We start from the raw sequence: 19,503 nt of genomic DNA on the forward strand, positions 1-19,503 counted from the left end.
ATCTCCAGAGGGCCACTAGTGTGAATGTCTCTACCCAAAAAATCAGGAACAGACTTCATGAAGGTGGCCTGAGGGCCCGATGTCCTGTAGTGGGCCCTGTGCTCACTACCCAGCACGATGAAGCTCGACTGGCATTTGCTCAAGAACACCAGAATTGGCAAGTGCGCCACTAGCGCCCTGTACTTTTCACAGACGAGAGCAGGTTCATCCTGAGCACATGTGATAGATGTGAAAGAGTCGGGAGAAGACAAGGAGAACATTATGCTGCCTGCAACGTCATTCAACATAACAGGTTTGGTGGTGGGTCAGTGATGGTCTGGGGAGGCATATCCATGGAGGGACGCACAGACCTCCACTGCCTAGAAAATGGTGCTCTGACTGCCATAAGGTATCGAGATGAAATCCTTGAACCCATTGTCAGACCCCACAATGGTGCAGTAGGTCCTAGTTTCCTCCTAACGCGTGACAATGCCTGGCCTCACGTGGCAAGAGTATGCAGGCAGTACCTGGAGGATAAAGGAATTGAAACGATTAAATGGCCTTGATAATCTCCTGACTTAAACCCATCTCTGGGACATTATGTTTCAGTCCATTAGGCGCTGCCAGGTTGCTCCTCAGACTGTACTGGGATGCCCTCACACAGATCTGGGAGGAAATGCCACAAGACACCATCCGTCATCTCATTAGGAGCATGCCGTGACGTTGTCAAGCATGCATACAAGCTCGAGGGGGCCACAAAAGATAATGAAAAACATTTTGAGTTGCAGAAATTATGTTTTGTAAAAAATGGACTAGCCTGCCACATCTTCATTTCACTCTGATTTTATAGTGTCTACACAATTGAGCCCTATGTAGGCTGAAAACTTTTATTTCCACTAATAGACATGGCATCTTTTTGTCGTTGTTTGTATAGATATCCAACCTCATATTGAGATCAAATGTATCTAATGTGTTTCTTTAAAGTGCCCCTTAAAAGTTTGTGAGTAGTTTATACATTATATATATATATATATATATATATATATATATATATATATATATATATATATATATGCGGCGTGCATATGCGGGAATTGGCAAAAGAGGTTTAAAATGAGCTTATACGTGACCAGTTTATTCAAGCCCTCAGACCAGATGATCTGCGCGTACACATGCAGCTTGCACACCCTTCAAGGGGGACACCGCAGATTTCAACCTTCCCCATTGTGACAGAGCAAAGAGCACGTCCTCTTGTCTGCCAGGCGTGCGTGATGCCAGGGCCTCTGTGTCGACACTGCCCAAAGGTGTTAAACCAGCAGGGAAATGGGAAAGGGTCTGTGTAGCCCGGGGAACAAGGACCCCTCCAATATTTTCCGGGAGATGCAGCCTGCAGACAGCGGAGCTGTGTGCGGGGACACACACATTCCGAGTGGGCCCCTTGTAATGGTGGGTTGGACTGATGTGTCATGTGTGGATCCAGATTGGGGACATGTCCTGCACAGCCCTGGTGGACAATGGGTCTTCTGCTACGATCGTGAGACCTGACGTCTTTCCAGCAGGAACCGTCTTAACCGTCAACTGTCACAAAACTGAAGACAGTGACTGGTGAAACAGCCCAGATGAAGGGCAGGGGGAAATTTGAGTTTGCCATGAGGGATATGTCAACAACTCACTCAGCATGGGTGGCTGAAGTGAGTGACCCCTGCATACTAGGAAGAGACTTTTTGAAGGCTGCTGGACATGGACATGTGTGTTGGACATGGGGGCTAGGGTACTCATCCTTCCAAATGAAGGCGAGATCAGAAGCAGCTGAAGAGCTTCTTGGGACTGGCCTCCTACTACAGGCAGTTTGTGAAGGAGTTTTCCTGCATTGGGGCACCCCTGTTTTACCTTCTCCAGAGTAATGAAACCTTCATTTGGACGCCAGCCTTCCAGGAGGCATTCTCCTGCCTCAAGAAGGCTCTCATGAATGCTCCTGTCCTTGCCCCACCCGATCCAACATTGGCTTTTGTGCTGAACACGGACGCTAGCAACACTGGCATAGGGCAGTGTTGTTGTAGGCGGGCCCGGAGAGTGTGCGAGTGGTGGCCTACTTCAGCCGCATCTTCAATAAAAGCGAATGGCGCGATTGCATGACAAGGCGTGAGCTGCTAGCAGTTGTTCTGGCTGCTCGCCACTTTAAATACTACCTATATGGAGTGCCCATCACCATAAGAATGGACCACACTGCCCTGCAGTGGTTGATGTCATTCAAGGAGCCAGAGGGTCAAGTAGCGCGTTGGCTGGAGGCATTCCATTTCACAGTGGTGCATCGGGCTGGGGCTCAGCATGCTAATGCTGATGCTCTTTCGCGGTGACCGTGTGCTGCTGATGGCTGCAGCGACTGTGACCGGCGGGATGCCAGAGAGTTGGAGCTGCGGGGAGAGGACACTGCTGTTGGGCATTCTTGCTGCATCTTGGAGGCCACGAACATCGACGACTGCGCAGTCAAGCAGGAAGAGAACCACGATCTCAAGCCAGTGCTCCAGGATGGCAAGAGGCCACCCTGGGAAGCCGTGTTGGGGCTCTCTGTGGGCACCAAAGGTTTATGGAGCAAGTTTGCTGTATTGCGCTAGCAGGATGGCGTGTTGCAGTGGGTGTGGAAAGAGCTGACCACTGGAGAGGAGAGATGGCAGTTAGTGGTCCCCAGAACTCTGAGAGCGGTGGTGCTGGAAGTTTGCCATGGCGGCGCTGGCTCAGGACACTTTGGTAGCACAAAGACCCTTCGAAGGCTTGCGGCAAAGGTTCTACTGGGGCCAGCATCGACGGGATGTGGAGGACTTTTGCAGGCGGTGTGACCCTGCGTCATACAAAGAACTCCAAGACCAGTCACATGCGCTGTTACAACAGCAGGGGGTGGGAGCGCCCAGGGAAAAAGTGGCGTCCTTTTGCCCTGTCGTTGTTTGGTGGAGATCATTGGTCCTTTTCCTGTGACGGACAGAGGGAACCGGTATGTGCTCTGTGCAATGGACTATTTTACAAAGTGGCCGGAGGCATACGCAACGCCAGACCAAGAAGCGGATACAGTGGCCGATGCTCTATTGGAAGGCATGTTCAATCGGTTTGGGGCTGCGGATATTCTTCACATCGATCAGGGCAGGAATTTGGAGACTAAGGTTTTTGTGTCAGCGCTTGGGCATACAAAAAACACGCACTACCCCTTTGCATCCGCAAAGCAATGGTCTGGTGGAATGTTTTAATCGCACCTTACAGCAACAGCTAGCCATCCTGACTGCTGATCACCAGCGGGACTGGGACCAGCATGTCCCGCTGGTACTGATGGATTATCGGTTGGCTGTTCAAAGTTCCACATGCTGCATTCCTGCTCTGCTGAAGCTGGGTCGGGAGATCAGGACACCAGCGGAGTTGGCATTTGACCGGCTGGGGTTGGAGTATGCCTGAACTAACAAACATTTAACGAGCACTTTAAAGAAACACATTAGATACATTTGATCTCAATATGAGGTTGGATATCTATACAAATAACGACAGGGCAAAAAGATGCCATGTCTTTTAATGGAAATAAAAGTTTTCAGCCTACATAGGGCTCAATTGTGTAGACACCATAAAATCATAGTGAAATGAAGATGTGGCAGGCTAGTCCATTTTTTACAAAACATAATTTCTGTAACTCAAAATGTTTTTCATTATCTTTTGTGGCCCCCTCGAGCTTGTATGCATGCTTGACAACGTCGCGGCATGCTCCTAATGAGATGACGGATGGTGTCTTGTGGCATTTCCTCCCAGATCTGTGTGAGGGCATCCAGGATCGACTAGAGGCAGCACATGCGTTCGGCCGAAACCAGCTGGAGAAGGCTGATGTGTGTCAAAAGAGGAACTACAATGTGCGGAGCAAGGGGCAGGATTTTCAGCTGGGTGACCTAGTTTGGATGTATACACCTAAACGGAAAACGGGACGTTGCCCCGAGTTAGACTATCACTGGGATGGACCGTGTAGGGTGCTTGAGCGGGTGAGGGAGGTGGTTTATCGAGTGACGGTGCCCGAGAGGTAGAAGGTTGCCCTACACTGGGACAGGTAGGCTCCGTACCAGGGCAGCGGAGTCCCTGTGTTCGAGGCGGAGTCAGCTGTGAATGACAGCGAGATTCGCACAGGGGACTCGTGGTCCCCGCATCAAACCAGCGCTGCTTCCGTTCAGCCACTTGCAGATGAACTCAGCCCTGACTGTGGCCGCCCCCAGAGACAGAGGTGGCAACCCTGGCAACTAGAGAATTTTTTTTTTTTTCACCCCTCGGGGAGAGGGGCTTCAGAAAGAGGAGGACAGTGTAATGTCCATGTATTCTTTTTCAGTTGCGAATTGATGGGGAGGAGTCACTGTTCTTGGGGAGGTCAAAAAAGGGGGATGTGTTTGTTTTCATGTTTGAGTTGGCGTGAGTTGTGGCCAACAACAGCTCGTTCTAGGGGTTCCTTACCGCATTATACAAGCTGAAAATAAAAGTGATGGAGCCAAGCTGACGGTTGTGTGCATCCTTAATTGCAGCAGGGTCATCACTATATGACATGAGTGAAGTGGACGTTGCTGCAGAGCATGTTAGTTCAGTGCTAAGCATTGAAGAAATTACTTCTGGGAGTACAGATGCCACAGTGAGGACGACACAATCCTTTTTTTTTAAACCAGTTTGGAGCTGATTTGTGAGACCTGTAGGATGCCGCTGATTGGTGAGCTTGAAAGATTAAAAAAAAAAAAAAAAGTTTAAACAATCCTGAAATCACATCATCCGAGGTTCCAGATTTTGGTCTCAAATTGATATACAGTATATTGTTCAATTGTAAGGTGCAGTTTGGGTATCAAAGCAGTGAGCAGATCTGCCTTTAAACCTTTACTGGGAACAGCGGCCGCTTTCAGTCGATAATCTGAACAAGCAAAACGGCCGAAAGTGTCCGCAACAGCCATTGCTTAAATTGTAACGCACCCTGAAATTTCTCTAAAATCGTGTAAATTCTTTCCTGTTCAGGACTTAAAAATAGAGAAATGTGTGCCTAATAAAGGTTGTTTTTGCCTCTTTAGACTATCGTCCGAAAGCAGTTGTGCCAAGTAAAAGGTTAAATGCTATTTTCCCTGTGTTTTCAGATAAACATATTACTTCCTGTTGCATGTCGCTTTTTCTTGAAACAATTAGAATGTGAAAGAGTATGTACATCTGAGGGTTGTTGGATCTTTCACATTTCATTTAGTTATGATTGCAGACCCAGTTGAATAATCCTGTATTGTTTATATACCTTTGTGAAAGCTTCCTGCGCATTTGGGTATGAGCCAGGATATAGACATGTGCACACGTTCAATGCGTCATCAACACTTCAAAGATGTACTATTACCAAATTGTCTAATGCAGTTCACAAGCCAATTGCCCAAAACAGAGATCTCTGGATCATTCCCGTGTCACTGTGAGAATAATGCTGGTTTGTCTTCCGCTACCACCTTTTGTATTTGCCGGTACACCAAAAGGGGTGGTCCCATGGCCAGGTCAGCATGTTGACTTGTTTTCGATCCTATGCTGCCCCCTTTCAGGTTGAGGGTTCGGATTCTGCCACCTCCGCACCTTGGCGAACACTCCTGAAGATACATTGGAGTCCCCCACAGTCCGAGACCTGTGGGCGTCATTTGACTGATATGTGTATTCGAGGTTGAGAATGAAACATGTGTGCGCAGTGGAGACGATTTCCTTTACTTCTAGGTGTTGTTGCATCTGTCACAGCAGGAATGCCCCCTGGGGGGTGACCAGACCACAATGCCCAACTGATCTTATTACAAGTGTGAAGAAGAAGCTACCAATCTATATTACACTATATATCTCCAGAGAAAGTTAAATCAAGCTTCATTATCATATATAAAATTATGCAAATCCCTTCAGGGTGTATATGTACCTTATGTGATAGGTCAAATGAAGTCTTAAGTTTAATTATTAGCAACAATGCTTGTACTTTTGAACGTCAACTTGAAAGAATACATCTCTACACCATTACCTTCTCATGTCATCATACAAGTGTATGGTCCCCTTTAATTTTTTTCTGACCAGTCTTCTTTCCTTTAATGCTGCAGGAATCCTCGGACAAAGCCTACATTAATAACCCCTGCTACCCCACTGGCGTGAACATAACTATACCAGCCTCAGTCATTTATGACACAGAGTGCACTAAGAAAACAAAAAATTACAGATCAGATCAACAATACCTCATCTTGGGATCGGGCAACTCAGACAAATGTGAGAGGATAATCAAATCCATATTTGATTTCACTACTTGTTCCTCAGATTACTGTTCCTTCAATGGGGTTGAGCAGCCACCAGTCAGTGGAGAATTTATGGTAATACAAAGAACTCATTCGCATGTATGTAGACCTTTATTGATAAAATGTCAAATTTGATGTTGTTAATTGTGTCTTCAAGGCATATGCAGGCTATTTCTATGTAGCTAGAGCTTTGTTGATGAAGGAAGCAACCAGCACCATCAGGCCATCAGAGTATGATGAATTCAATGCATCAATCGTTGAATTATGCAACGCACCTTGGAGTGAGGTAAGCCCTTTAAACTGCTCCACCATCAGAAAAACAAGCTAGATGGAGAATTTTGTAAAATGATGAGAAAATCATTTTGATTTGATTTCATTTGGTTATTTGTTCATTTCTTTATTTCATAGTACTTACAACGTTGATCCATTCTTAAGACACGGTGTTACCCGCATTTTAGTGTTGGAACACCTTACAAATAATAAATAACGATGAATAAATAAATAAAATAAATAGATTACGCTATATGTACTGTACTGTAAAGTGTCGTACTATAATAAAATGTATCATATGACATAAAAACCACATGAATTAAAGTAAAGTAAAAATTTAGTATTGTTTAATTTAAAAAAAGGTGAATTCCTTACCTTACCTTGGAGAAGCTGGAGAAGCAAGAGGCAGCTGAGGTTCATTGGTTGATAGTAGCCACGGTCGAATGACTAAGGCCAAGCGATCGGCCAATGTTCATTGCCGTTTCACCGTTTTTAGACCACTTAATATATCTGACTTCACTTCCATGGTGATGGCCTTTCTTTTCTTTGATGCACTACCATCAGAAGAATCTGCCCTATGCTTTGGAGCCCTAATGAAGGGCAAAAAGTTAAAAAAAAAAAAAGATCAAACATGTAAGAGAGAGAAAAGAGAAACACAACCTGAGAGATGCCATCTTCCTCACCGCAAGCACCACAAAGCGTAGTGGTTCGCAGTAGTAGTTTGCAATTGTTTACATCACAGTTCATGTTGTTTTATGGCACGTTCATAAGCATGTTCGTAACCACGAAATATCATAAGTCGGGACTGTCATAACACGAGGACCCCCTGTATAATTAGAATTACATCTCCAGGATGCTAAATTCACTATGGCTATGTCAGCCACATACGCCAAATTAGAATAAATGGTAACACGCTCACCTGTTTCTAAGCACAGTGCATGCACCATGGCAGCTTGTGTAGAAGGGTTTTCGACCAGTGGTTCAAGCACCCTGGTTTTCCAAACAGTTCCCACTAGCTTGACTACCACTACACCTGCACGGAGGGAACCAGTGGTTGCGCCAATAGTAGTCATCGGTGAAGTGGATCTGGCCTTCCTGTATAGGAGAGACATACGTGTCTTAAGCAAAAGGGTTCACCATAATCCGATACCCAATTAGCCATGTTTAGTCAATGTCACATTTGTTGTGTGTGGGTGCTGTTACCAAGGTGATCAATCAATTTCTGCACAGTGGAGACACAGTGAATGATGTTGAAGCAACAAATTAAGTTACTGAGGGAGTCGTCAAAATTACGAAATAAGTGAGTTGTCAAAATGATGAATGGGAAGCCCATCACCAACCAAATGGACAATTTTCCTTCAGTAGGCTGCATGTGCAATGCATGGCAGTTTAGTTTCATTCGCGTCTAATGGCATGCTAATGTAAATTAGCACTCGTCTTTATCTAGTTGACCATGAGACCCTGATTGCTCGATTGGAGCAGTGGGTGGGCATCAGTGGCACTACAATGGACTGGTTCAGGTCCTGCCTGTCACACCGGACGTTCTGTGTTAGCCAGGGTGATTCTGTGTCCTCCACTGCTTCTCTCTCATGTGGGGTCCCACAGGGCTCTGTGCTTGGCCCTCTTTTATTTTCTCTCTATCTGCTCCCACTCGGTTCCATTCTCATGAAACATGGCATCTCCTTTCACTGCTATTCAGGCAACAGCCAAATTTATGTTACCCTCAAAAACTACAATTGATATTCCATTAATCCACTGCTAAAGTCTTTAGAGGACCTTAATAGGTTGGATGGTGCTGAACTTTTTAATTTAAATGAGAAAAAGACTGAAGTCATGATCTTTGGTGGTGCTTCTGGGACACCCCCCTCAGTTAATCTGGGTCCCTTGGCACAGTTTCGTGTCCCAATTGCAAAAAATCTTGGAGTAAAAGTGGATGCTGATCTTAAATTTGGCAACCAAATTAAAGCTGTGGTGCAGTCAAGCTTTTTTCAGTTGAGGCAGCTAGCAAAAATTAAACAAGTTCTGCTGAGAAAACAATTTGAAACAGTAATTCATGCCTTTGTGATCACTCGATTGGATTACTGCAATGCACTTCATTTGGGGTTAGTGTGTCCTTCATTGCCTGCAATTGGTTCAAAAAGCTGCTGCATAGCTTTTAACTGGCGCGAGTAAATATGAGCATATTTTACCGATTTAAGCTACACTCCACTGGCTGCCTGTTCATTTTAGGATTTGTTTTAAAATACTCTTATTTGCTTATAAAGCCTTGAATGGCCTTGCCCCGCCTTACTTAGCTGAGCTGCTGCACCCGTATTCCCCGAGCCGTTCTCTCAGGTCAGCTGACCGCTGCTCCTGAGTGCCTAAAACTAGGTTTAAGCTCTGAGGCGATCGAGCATTTGCCGTCGCAGCTCCAAAACTTTGGAATGATCGCCGCTGCACATTAGACAGGCCTCCTCTTTATTTGTTTATAAAACTCATTGCAGAGTATTGACTGATTGTACTTGATCTTATTTTATTTATTAGGGCCCGAGCAGCTACCGCTGCGAGAGCCCTCTTGTTTTTCTCCAGATTATTAGGGCCCGAGCAGCTACCGCTGCGAGAGCCCTCTTGTTTTTCTCCAGATTATTATTCTTATTATTATTATTATTATTATTAGGGCCCGAGCAGCTACCGCTGCGAGAGCCCTCTTGTTTTTCTCCAGATTATTATTCTTCTTATTATTATTATTATTATTATTATTATTTACTGTGCAGCGCTTTTCCATTTTTGAGGGCCTAAACATGCACGAAAAGTCACCAAAATTTGCACATTTGTCAGGCCTGGTGAAAAATTGGATATTTTTGTGTTTCCCAAAACAATGCAAAAAAAATGGCTCTGCAGCGCCACCTAAGGTCGAAAAAGTGCACCTGGTCCCGGCCCGTTTGACCTAGAGCTACGAAAATTTTTAGGCATATGTAGGACCTAGAGACCTACAAAAAAGTCAGCGCGAGCCATGTGCTCAGATGTACAGAAAAAGAGTTATGAATTTTTGAATGTGCATTTTTGGCCCATTTTTGCACGTTTGTAGGTCCCAAACTGCTCCTTGTTTCTCCCAAACGCTTTACTCAATCGCCTTCAAATTTGCTGTGGTCCATATTCACACATAGGGGCACAAGTGTGCGAAATTTAGTGCAGATCCGCTGACATATATGATAGGGGCGTGGCTTCAAATTATGTGTTCAATTTTTCTTTCGCCAAGAGTGACATAAACCTTAATAACTTTGATGTACTAGCTTAAAAAAATCTAAAACTTCATTGACACATGGAAACTTATGTCTTTAACACCTTTGAAAAAAGTTTTTTTAAATACCTACTAGCGCCGCCTAGTGGTTGATTAAAATGTTATTTTTTACACTTTCATGTATTGTGCTCAGTCTGTTTGAGTAAAACAAATGAAAATTGGTTAGAATATCATTAAGACATGGAATATTAAGGTTTTAAAATTTTACGACATTTCGATAATGGGCGTAGTCTGCACGCCACCTCAAAGTCAGATGACTCGCCAAAAAGAAAAAAGTGGCTGTAATTGGCCCCAAAATGGCCTTATGAGTGGAAAATAGCCTCTCACTCCCGGCCCGTTTGACATAGAGCTCTAAAAATTTGTAGCCTTATGTAGGACCTCGAGCCCTACAAAAAAGTCAGCGCGAGCCCTATGCTCAAATGTACAGAAAGAGAGTTATGAATTTTTGAATGTGCACCTTTAGCCCGTTTTTGCTCATTTGCAGGTCCCGAACTGCTCCTTTTTTCTCCCAAACGCTTGACCCGATCGCCTTCAAATTTGCTGTGATGTTTTATCTGACTGTGAGGCACAATTGTTCAAATTTTTGTGACGATCCGCCAACAAATATGTTGGGGGCGGGGCTTTATATTACGCCTTTGATGATTACTTTGCCACATGTGAAACAAACCTTTATAACTCAGCTTTACAAGCTTGGAAAAATCTGAAACTTCACAGACACATGGAAACTTAAGCCCTTAACACAAGTGTTTAAAAAAATCTTCAATTGCTTATAAGGCCATCTAGTGGCAAACTAAAATGTCAGTCTGATGTCTCGCAAAAACGAACAAAGTTGCTGTGTTTGGTCCCAGATAGTCTTATCTTTTCTAAACTTCATATATTTAATGAGTTTCCAATGCGGAATACACCTATCAACGTATTTTTTGTTATAGTGCGAGTGCCACCTAGTGGCAGCCAAAAATATAGCATTTTTTAAACGTTTTTATGTGTTTAGCTGAGCCCTTTGAAGTAATATCGCTGAAATTACGTCTGAAAAGCCTCTAGACAGCCTTGCTGACCTCCACCAAATTTTACGAAGTTTCGATAATGGGCGTGGCCTCTACGACCATTTTCATTCCGAAGCTTTATCTGTCCAGTAAAAGTTGCTCTAATTTGACCCAGATGATCTGATCTTCTCACAATTTCACACATTGGATGAAAATATTCTCCTGAACATATCCACAAAAATATATTCCAGTTTAAAGCTAGCGCCACCTAGTGGCTGCAAAAAATGTCATTAGTCGAAAGATTACAGTCAATCCTGTTTGGTTTAACCTACAGCTATGAAACTTTATAGGCAAATGAAGGACTGCAAGACCTACAAAAAAGTCAATAGAAGTGATGTACTAGGATGTACAGAAAAATTGTTAATAATTTTTTTAATGTGCAGTTTTGTCCCATTCTTAGACATTAGCTGGTCTCAAACTAGTGCCTTTTTCTCTTAAACGATTCACCCCATTACCTTCAACTTTGGCATGAATCATTATCCAACTGAGGGGCACACATAGTCCAAATATTGTGAAGATCTCTTGACAGAAAAGATGGGGGCGGAGCTTCACATTATGTTTAATACTTCCTTCGCCAAGAGTGACAAAAATGTTAATAACTCAGCTATGACAGCTTCAAACCATCTGAAACTTTCCTGGGACTTTAAAAGTCATGCAATAATACAGCTATGTGATAAACTTTCAAATCATTTACAGCGCCACCCAGTGGCGGACAAAAATCTCATTTTTTATACTTTTATGTACTGTGAAATGCCTGTTTGACTAAATGAACTAAAAAATGGTCAGAAAAGCTATGACACATTGGAACATTAAGGTTCTCAACTTTTATGACTTTTTATTAAAGGGCGTGGCCTCTACTACAACTCAAAATCTGATGTCTCGCGAAAACGGTAAAAGTTGCTGTATTTGGACCTAGACGATCTGATATTTTTAAAACTTCATATATGGGATGGGTGTCCACTGTGAAACACACCTACAAGCCTATTTTTTATCATAGTACGCGCGCCACCTAGTGGCAGCAAAAACTATAGCAAATCCTTAACGTTTTTATGTACTCTGCTGAGCCCCTTGAAGTGATATCCCTTAAATGTTTTCTGAAAAGCCAGTGGCCATGCCTTATGCCCTCCACAAATCAGTATGATGTTTCCACAGTGGGTGTGGCCTATACGGCATTGAAAGCTACAAAACTGTAACAATCAAAGCTGCAGTAACTCCACCCACATTGTCCCACCTTGTCTAAATTTTACATATTTGGTAAGAGTCCTGCACTGAAGTCATCTACAACTACTATTTCATCGTTCATAGTCCTTGTTCATACCCCGACCTGTTCATACCCCAACGTGCACAGGTCTGCGAGGGCCCTTTATAGCTGCTTGCAGCTCTAGTTATTATTATTATTTACTGTGCAGCGCTTTTCCATTTTTGAGGGCCTAAACATGCACGAAAAGTCACCAAAATTTGCACATTTGTCGGGCCCGGTGAAAAATTGGATATTTTTGTGTTTCCCAAAACAATGCAAAAAAAATGGCTCTGCAGCGCCACCTAAGGTCGAAAAAGTGCACCTGGTCCCGGCCCGTTTGACCTAGAGCTACGAAAATTTTTAGCCATATGTAGGACCTAGAGACCTACAAAAAAGTCAGCGCGAGCCATGTGCTCAGATGTACAGAAAAAGAGTTATGAATTTTTGAATGTGCATTTTTGGCCCATTTTTGCACGTTTGCAGGTCCCAAACTGCTCCTTGTTTCTCCCAAACGCTTTACTCAATCGCCTTCAAATTTGCTGTGGTCCATATTCACACATAGGGGCACAAGTGGGCAAAATTTGGTGCAGATCCGCTGACATATATGATAGGGGCGTGGCTTCAAATTATGTGTTCAATTTTTCCTTCGCCAAGAGTGACAAAAACCTTAATAACTTTGATGTACTAGCTTAAAAAAATCTAAAACTTCATAGACACATGAAAACTTATGTCTTTAACACCTTTAAAAAAAGGTTTTTTAAATACCTACTAGCGCCGCCTAGTGGTTGATTAAAATGTCATTTTTTACACTTTCATGTATTGTGCTCAGTCTGTTTGAGTAAAACAAATGAAAATTGGTCAGAATATCATTAAGACATGGAATATTAAGGTTTTAAAATTTTACGACTTTTCGATAATGGGCGTAGTCTGCACGCCACCTCAAAGTCAGATGACTCGCCAAAATGAAAAAAGTGGCTGTAATTGGCCCCAAAATGGCCTTATGAGTGGAAAATAGCCTCTCACTCCCGGCCCGTTTGACCTAGAGCTCCAAAAATTTGTAGCCTTATGTAGGACCTCGAGCCCTACAAAAAAGTCAGCGCGAGCCATGTGCTCAGATGTACAGAAAGAGAGTTATGAATTTTTGAATGTGCACTTTTGGCCCGTTTTTGCTCATTTGCAGGTCCCGAACTGCTCCTTTTTTCTCCTGAAAGCTTGACCCGATCAACTTCAAATTTGCTGTGGTGTTTTATCTGACTGAGAGGCACAATTGTTCAAATTTTTTTGACGATCCGCCATCAAACATGTTGGGGGCGGGGCTTCATATTATGCCTTTGATGTTTACTTTGCCACATGTGAAACAAACCTTTATAACTCAGCTTTACAAGCTTGGAAAAATCTGAAACTTCACAGACACATGAAGACTTTAGCCCGTAACACATGTGTTCAAAAAGATCTTCAATTGCTTTTAAGGCCACCTAGTGGCAAACAAAAATGTCAGTCTGATGTCTCGCCAAAACGAACAAAGATGCTGTATTTGGACCCAGATGGTCTTTTCTTTTCTAAACTTCATATATTTGATGGGTTTATAATGCGGAATACACCTTTCAATGTATTTTTTGTCATAGTAGGAGCGCCACCTAGTGGCAGCCAAAAATATAGCATTTTTGAAACATTTGTATATGTTTAGCTTAGCCCTTTAAAGTATTATTTCTGGAGTTAAGTCTGAAAAGCCTCTAGACAGCCCTGCTGACCCCCACCAAATTTGACGAAATTTCGATAATGGGCGTGGCCTTTATGTCCATTTTCATTCCGAAGCATTAACGGACCAGTAAAAGCTACTGTAATTTGACCCAGATGATCTGATCGTCTCACAATTTCACACATTGGATGAAAATCTATTCCTGAAGACATTGACAAACATATATTCAAGTTTAAAGCTAGCGCAATCTAGTCGCTGCAAAAAATGTCAGTCAAAAGATTGGAGTCATTCCTGTTTGGTTTGACCTACAGCTATAAAAGTTTTTAGGCATATGTAGGATTGTAAGACCTACAAAAAAGTCAATAGGAGTGATGTGCTAGGATGTACAGAATAATTTTTATGATTTTTTTTTATGTGCAATTTTGGCCCATTCTTAGACATTAGCCGGTCTAAATCTAGTGCCTTTTTCTCTTAAACGGTTCACCCGATTAACTTCTACGTTGGCATGGACTATTAGCAGATATAGCGGCACAAATCTGCTAAAAATTGTGAAGATCCCATGACTTGTAAGATGTGGGCGGATCTTCAAATTGTTTTGAATATTTCCTTCGCCAAGAAGAACAAAAACCTTAATAACTCAGCTGTTTCAGCTTCAAATCATGTGAAACTCTTGCAGGGAGTTTAAAAGTCATGGCCTAATACAGCTATGTGATAAACTTCCAAATCATTTACAGCGCCACCTAGTGGCGGACAAAAATCTAATTTTTTACATTCTCATGCAATATCGCACTCTCGTGCAATATCTGTTTGACTACATGAACTAAAAAATGGTCAGAAAAGCTATGACACAGTGGAAAATGAAGGTTCTCAACTTTTATGATTTTTCAATATAAGGCGTGGCCTGTATGCCAGCTCAAAGTCCGATTTCTCGCCAAAACGGTAAAAGTTGCTGTAATTGGACCTAGATGATCTGATATTTGCGAAACTTCGTATATGGGATGGGTGTCCAATGTGAAACACACCTACAATTCCTATTATCTTAGTTCGAGCGCCACCTAGTGGCAGCAAAAAAAATAGCAATTCCTTAACGTTTTTATGTACTATGCTGAGCTTCTTAAAGTTATATCACTTATAAAATGTCTGAAAAGCCATTGACCACTTCTAATGCCCTCCACCAAATAGTAAGATGTTTCGATAATGGGCGTGGCCTATACGACAGTGTAAAGTCACACAAATGTAACAATAAAAGCTGCAGTAACTCAACCCACATTATCCCACCTTCTCTAATTTTTACAAATTTGATAAGAATCCTGCACTGAAGTCATCTACAACTAATTTTTCATCGTTCATAGTCCTTGTTCATACCCCGACCTGTTCATACCCCAACGTGCACAGGTCTGCGAGGGCCCTTTATAGCTGCTTGCAGCTCTAGTTATTAGGGCCCGAGCAGCTACCGCTGCGAGAGCCCTCTTGTTTTTCTCCAGATTATTATTATTATTATTATTATTATTATTATTATTTACTGTGCAGCGCTTTTCCATTTTTGAGGGCCTAAACATGCACGAAAAGTCACCAAAATTTGCACATTTGTCGGGCCCGGTGAAAAATTGGATATTTTTGTGTTTCCCAAAACAATGCAAAAAAAATGGCTCTGCAGCGCCACCTAAGGTCGAAAAAGTGCACCTGGTCCCGGCCCGTTTGACCTAGAGCTACGAAAATTTTTAGGCATATGTAGGACCTAGAGACCTACAAAAAAGTCAGCGCGAGCCATGTGCTCAGATGTACAGAAAAAGAGTTATGAATTTTTGAATGTGCATTTTTGGCCCATTTTTGCACGTTTGCAGGTCCCAAACTGCTCCTTGTTTCTCCCAAACGCTTTACTCAATCGCCTTCAAATTTGCTGTGGTCCATATTCACACATAGGGGCACAAGTGGGCAAAATTTGGTGCAGATCCGCTGACATATATGATAGGGGCGTGGCTTCAAATTATGTGTTCAATTTTTCCTTCGCCAAGAGTGACAAAAACCTTAATAACTCTGATGTACTAGCTTAAAAAAATCTAAAACTTCATAGACACATGGAAACTTATGTCTTTAACACCTTTAAAAAAAGTTTTTTTAAATACCTACTAGCGCCGCCTAGTGGTTGATTAAAATGTCATTTTTTACACTTTCATGTATTGTGCTCAGTCTGTTTGAGTAAAACAAATGAAAATTGGTCAGAATATCATTAAGACATGGAATATTAAGGTTTTAAAATTTTACCACTTTTCGATAATGGGCGTAGTCTGCACGCCACCTCAAAGTCAGATGACTCGCCAAAACGAAAAAAGTGGCTGTAATTGGCCCCAAAATGGCCTTATGAGTGGAAAATAGCCTCTCACTCCCGGCCCGTTTGACCTAGAGCTCCAAAAATTTGTAGCCTTATGTAGGACCTCGACCCCTACAAAAAAGTCAGCGCGAGCCATGTGCTCAGATGTACAGAAAGAGAGTTATGAATTTTTGAATGTGCAGTTTTGGCCCGTTTTTGCTCATTTGCAGGTCCCGAACTGCTCCTTTTTTCTCCCAAACGCTTGACCCGATCGACTTCAAATTTGCTGTGATGTTTTATCTGACTGTGAGGCACAATTGTTCAAATTTTTGTGATGATCCGCCATCAAATATGTTGGGGGCGGGGCTTTATATTATGCCTTTGATGATTACTTTGCCACATGTGAAACAAACCTTTATAACTCAGCTTTACAAGCTTAGAAAAATCTGAAACTTCACAGACACATGGAGACTCAAGCCCTAAACACAAGTGTTTAAAAAAATATTATATTGCTTATAAGGCCATCTAGTGGCAAACAAAAATGTCAGTCTGATGTCTCGCCAAAACGAACAAAGTTGCTGTGTTTGGTCCCAGATGGTCTTATCTTTTCTAAACTTCATATATTTGATGGGTTTCCAATGCGGAATACACCTAACAACGTATTTTTTGTTATAGTGCGAGCGCCACCTAGTGGCAGCCAAAAATATAGCATTTTTTAAACGTTTTTATGTGTTTAGCTGAGCCCTTTGAAGTAATATCGCTGAAATTAGGTCTGAAAAGCCTCTAGACAGCCCTGCTGACCTCCACCAAATTTTACGAAGTTTCGATAATGGCCGTGGCCTCTACGACCATTTTCATTCCGAAGCTTTATCTGTCCAGTAAAAGTTTCTGTAATTTGACCCAGATGATCTGATCTTCTCACAATTTCACACATTGGATGAAAATATTCTCCTGAACATATCGACAAAAATATATTCCAGTTTAAAGCTAGCGCCACCTAGTGGCTGCAAAAAATGTCATTAGTCAAAAGATTATAGTCAATCCTGTTTGGTTTGACCTACAGCTATGAAACTTTGTAGGCAAATGAAGGACTGCAAGACCTCCCAAAAAGTCAATAGAAGTGATGTGCTAGGATGTACAGAAAAATTGTTATGAATTTTTTTAATGTGCAGTTTTGTCCCATTCTTAGACATTAGCTGGTCTCAAACTAGTGCCTTTTTCTCTTAAACGATTCACCCCATTACCTTCAACTTTGGCATGAATCATTATCCAACTGAGGGGCACACATAGTCCAAATATCGTGAAGATCTCTTGACAGAAAAGATGGGGGCGGAGCTTCAAATTATGTTTAATACTTCCTTCGCCAAGAGTGACAAAAATGTTAATAACTCAGCTATGACAGCTTCAAACCATCTGAAACTTTCCTGGGACTTTAAAAGTCATGGAATAATACAGCTATGTGATAAACTTTCAAATCATTTACAGCGCCACCCAGTGGCAGACAAAAATCTCATTTTTTATACTTTTATGCACTGTGAAATGCCTGTTTGACTAAATGAACTAAAAAATGGTCAGAAAAGCTATGACACATTGGAACATTAAGGTTCTCAACTCTTATGACTTTTCATTAAAGGGCGTGGCCTCTATGCAAACTCAAAGTCTGATGTCTCCCCAAAACGGTAAAAGTTGCTGTAATTGGACCTAGACGATCTTATATTTTTAAAACTTCATATATGGGATGGGAGTCCAATGTGAAACACACCTACAAGCCTATTTTTTATCATAGTACGAGCGCCACCTAGTGGCAGCAAAAAATATAGCAAATCCTTAATGTTTTTATGTACTCTGCTGAGCCCCTTGAAGTGATATCCCTTAAATGTTTTCTGAAAAGCCAGTGGCCATGCCTTATGCCCTCCACAAATCAGTACGATGTTTCGACAGTGGCTGTGGCCTATATGGCATTGAAAGTCACAAAATTGGAACAATAAAAGCTGCAGTAACTCCACCCACATTGTCCCACCTTGTCTAAATTTTACATATTTGGTAAGAGTCCTGCACTGAAGTCATCTACAACTACTTTTTCATTGTTCATAGTCCTTGTTCATACCCCGACCTGTTCATACCCCAACGTGCACAGGTCTGCGAGGGCCCTTTATAGCTGCTTGCAGCTCTAGGTATTATTATTATTTACTGTGCAGCGCTTTTCCATTTTTGAGGGCCTAAACATGCACGAAAAGTCACCAAAATTTGCACATTTGTCGGGCCCGGTGAAAAATTGGATATTTTTGTGTTTCCCAAAACAATGCAAAAAAAATGGCTCTGCAGCGCCACCTAAGGTCGAAAAAGTGCACCTGCTCCCGGCCCGTTTGACCTAGAGCTACGAAAATTTTTTGGCATATGTAGGACCTAGAGACCTACAAAAAAGTCAGCGTGAGCCATGTGCTCAGATGTACAAAAAAAGAGTTATGAATTTTTGAATGTGCATTTTTGGCCCATTTTTGCACGTTTGCAGGTCCCAAACTGCTCCTTGTTTCTCCTAAACGCTTTACTCAATCGCCTTCAAATTTGCTGTAGTCCATATTCACACATAGGGGCACAAGTGGGCAAAATTTGGTGCAGATCCGCTGACATATATGATAGGGGCGTGGCTTCAAATTATATGTTCAATTTTTCCTTCGCCGAGAGAGACATAAACCTTAACTTTGATATACTAGCTTAAAAAAATCTAAAACTTCATACATACATGGAAACTTATGTCTTTAACACCTTTGAAAAAAGTTTTTTTAAATACCTACTTGCGCCGCCTAGTGGTTGATTAAAATGTCATTTTTTACACTTTCATGTATTGTGCTCAGTCTGTTTGAGTAAAACAAATGAAAATTGGTCAGAATATCATTAAGACATGGAATATTAGGTTTTTAAAATTTTACGACTTTTCGATAATGGGCGTAGTCTGCACGCCACCTCAAAGTCAGATGACTCGCCAAAACGAAAAAAGTGGCTGTAATTGGCCCCAAAATGGCCTTATGAGTGGAAAATAGCCTCTCACTCCCGGCTCGTTTGACCTAGAGCTACAAAAATTTGTAGCCTTATGTAGGACCTCGAGCCCTACAAAAAAGTCAGCGCGAGCCATGTGCTCAGATGTACAGAAAGAGAGTTATGAATTTTTGAATGTGCACTTTTGGCCCATTTTTGCTCATTTGCAGGTCCCAAAATGCTCCTTTTTTCTCCCAAACGCTTGACCCGATCGACTTCAAATTTGCTGTGATGTTTTATCTGACTGTGAGGCACAATTGTTCAAATTTTTGTGATGATCCGCCATCAAATATGTTGGGGGCGGGGCTTCATATTATGCCTTTGATGATTACTTTGCCACATGTGAAACAAACCTTTA

At 42.2% G+C, this 19,503-nt stretch overlaps 1 protein-coding gene across 2 annotated transcripts in view; it reads left to right on the top strand.

Moving 5' to 3' along the window:
- Positions 1 to 19,503, top strand: part of entpd3 (ectonucleoside triphosphate diphosphohydrolase 3) — an 89,186-nt gene that overhangs the window by 45,031 nt on the left and 24,652 nt on the right. For both annotated transcript variants that reach the window (XM_088409300.1, XM_088409301.1), the window contains exons 8-9: positions 6,078 to 6,341; positions 6,424 to 6,552. In XM_088409300.1, coding sequence (XP_088265426.1) covers positions 6,078 to 6,341; positions 6,424 to 6,552 — 393 coding nt within the window. The remainder of the gene's footprint in view (positions 1 to 6,077; positions 6,342 to 6,423; positions 6,553 to 19,503) is intronic.

This window comes from Hippichthys cyanospilos, chromosome 3, assembly GCF_059441005.1.
Source record: "Hippichthys cyanospilos isolate Australia breed blue-spotted pipefish chromosome 3, RoL_Hcya_1.0, whole genome shotgun sequence".
NCBI lineage: Eukaryota > Metazoa > Chordata > Actinopteri > Syngnathiformes > Syngnathidae > Hippichthys > Hippichthys cyanospilos.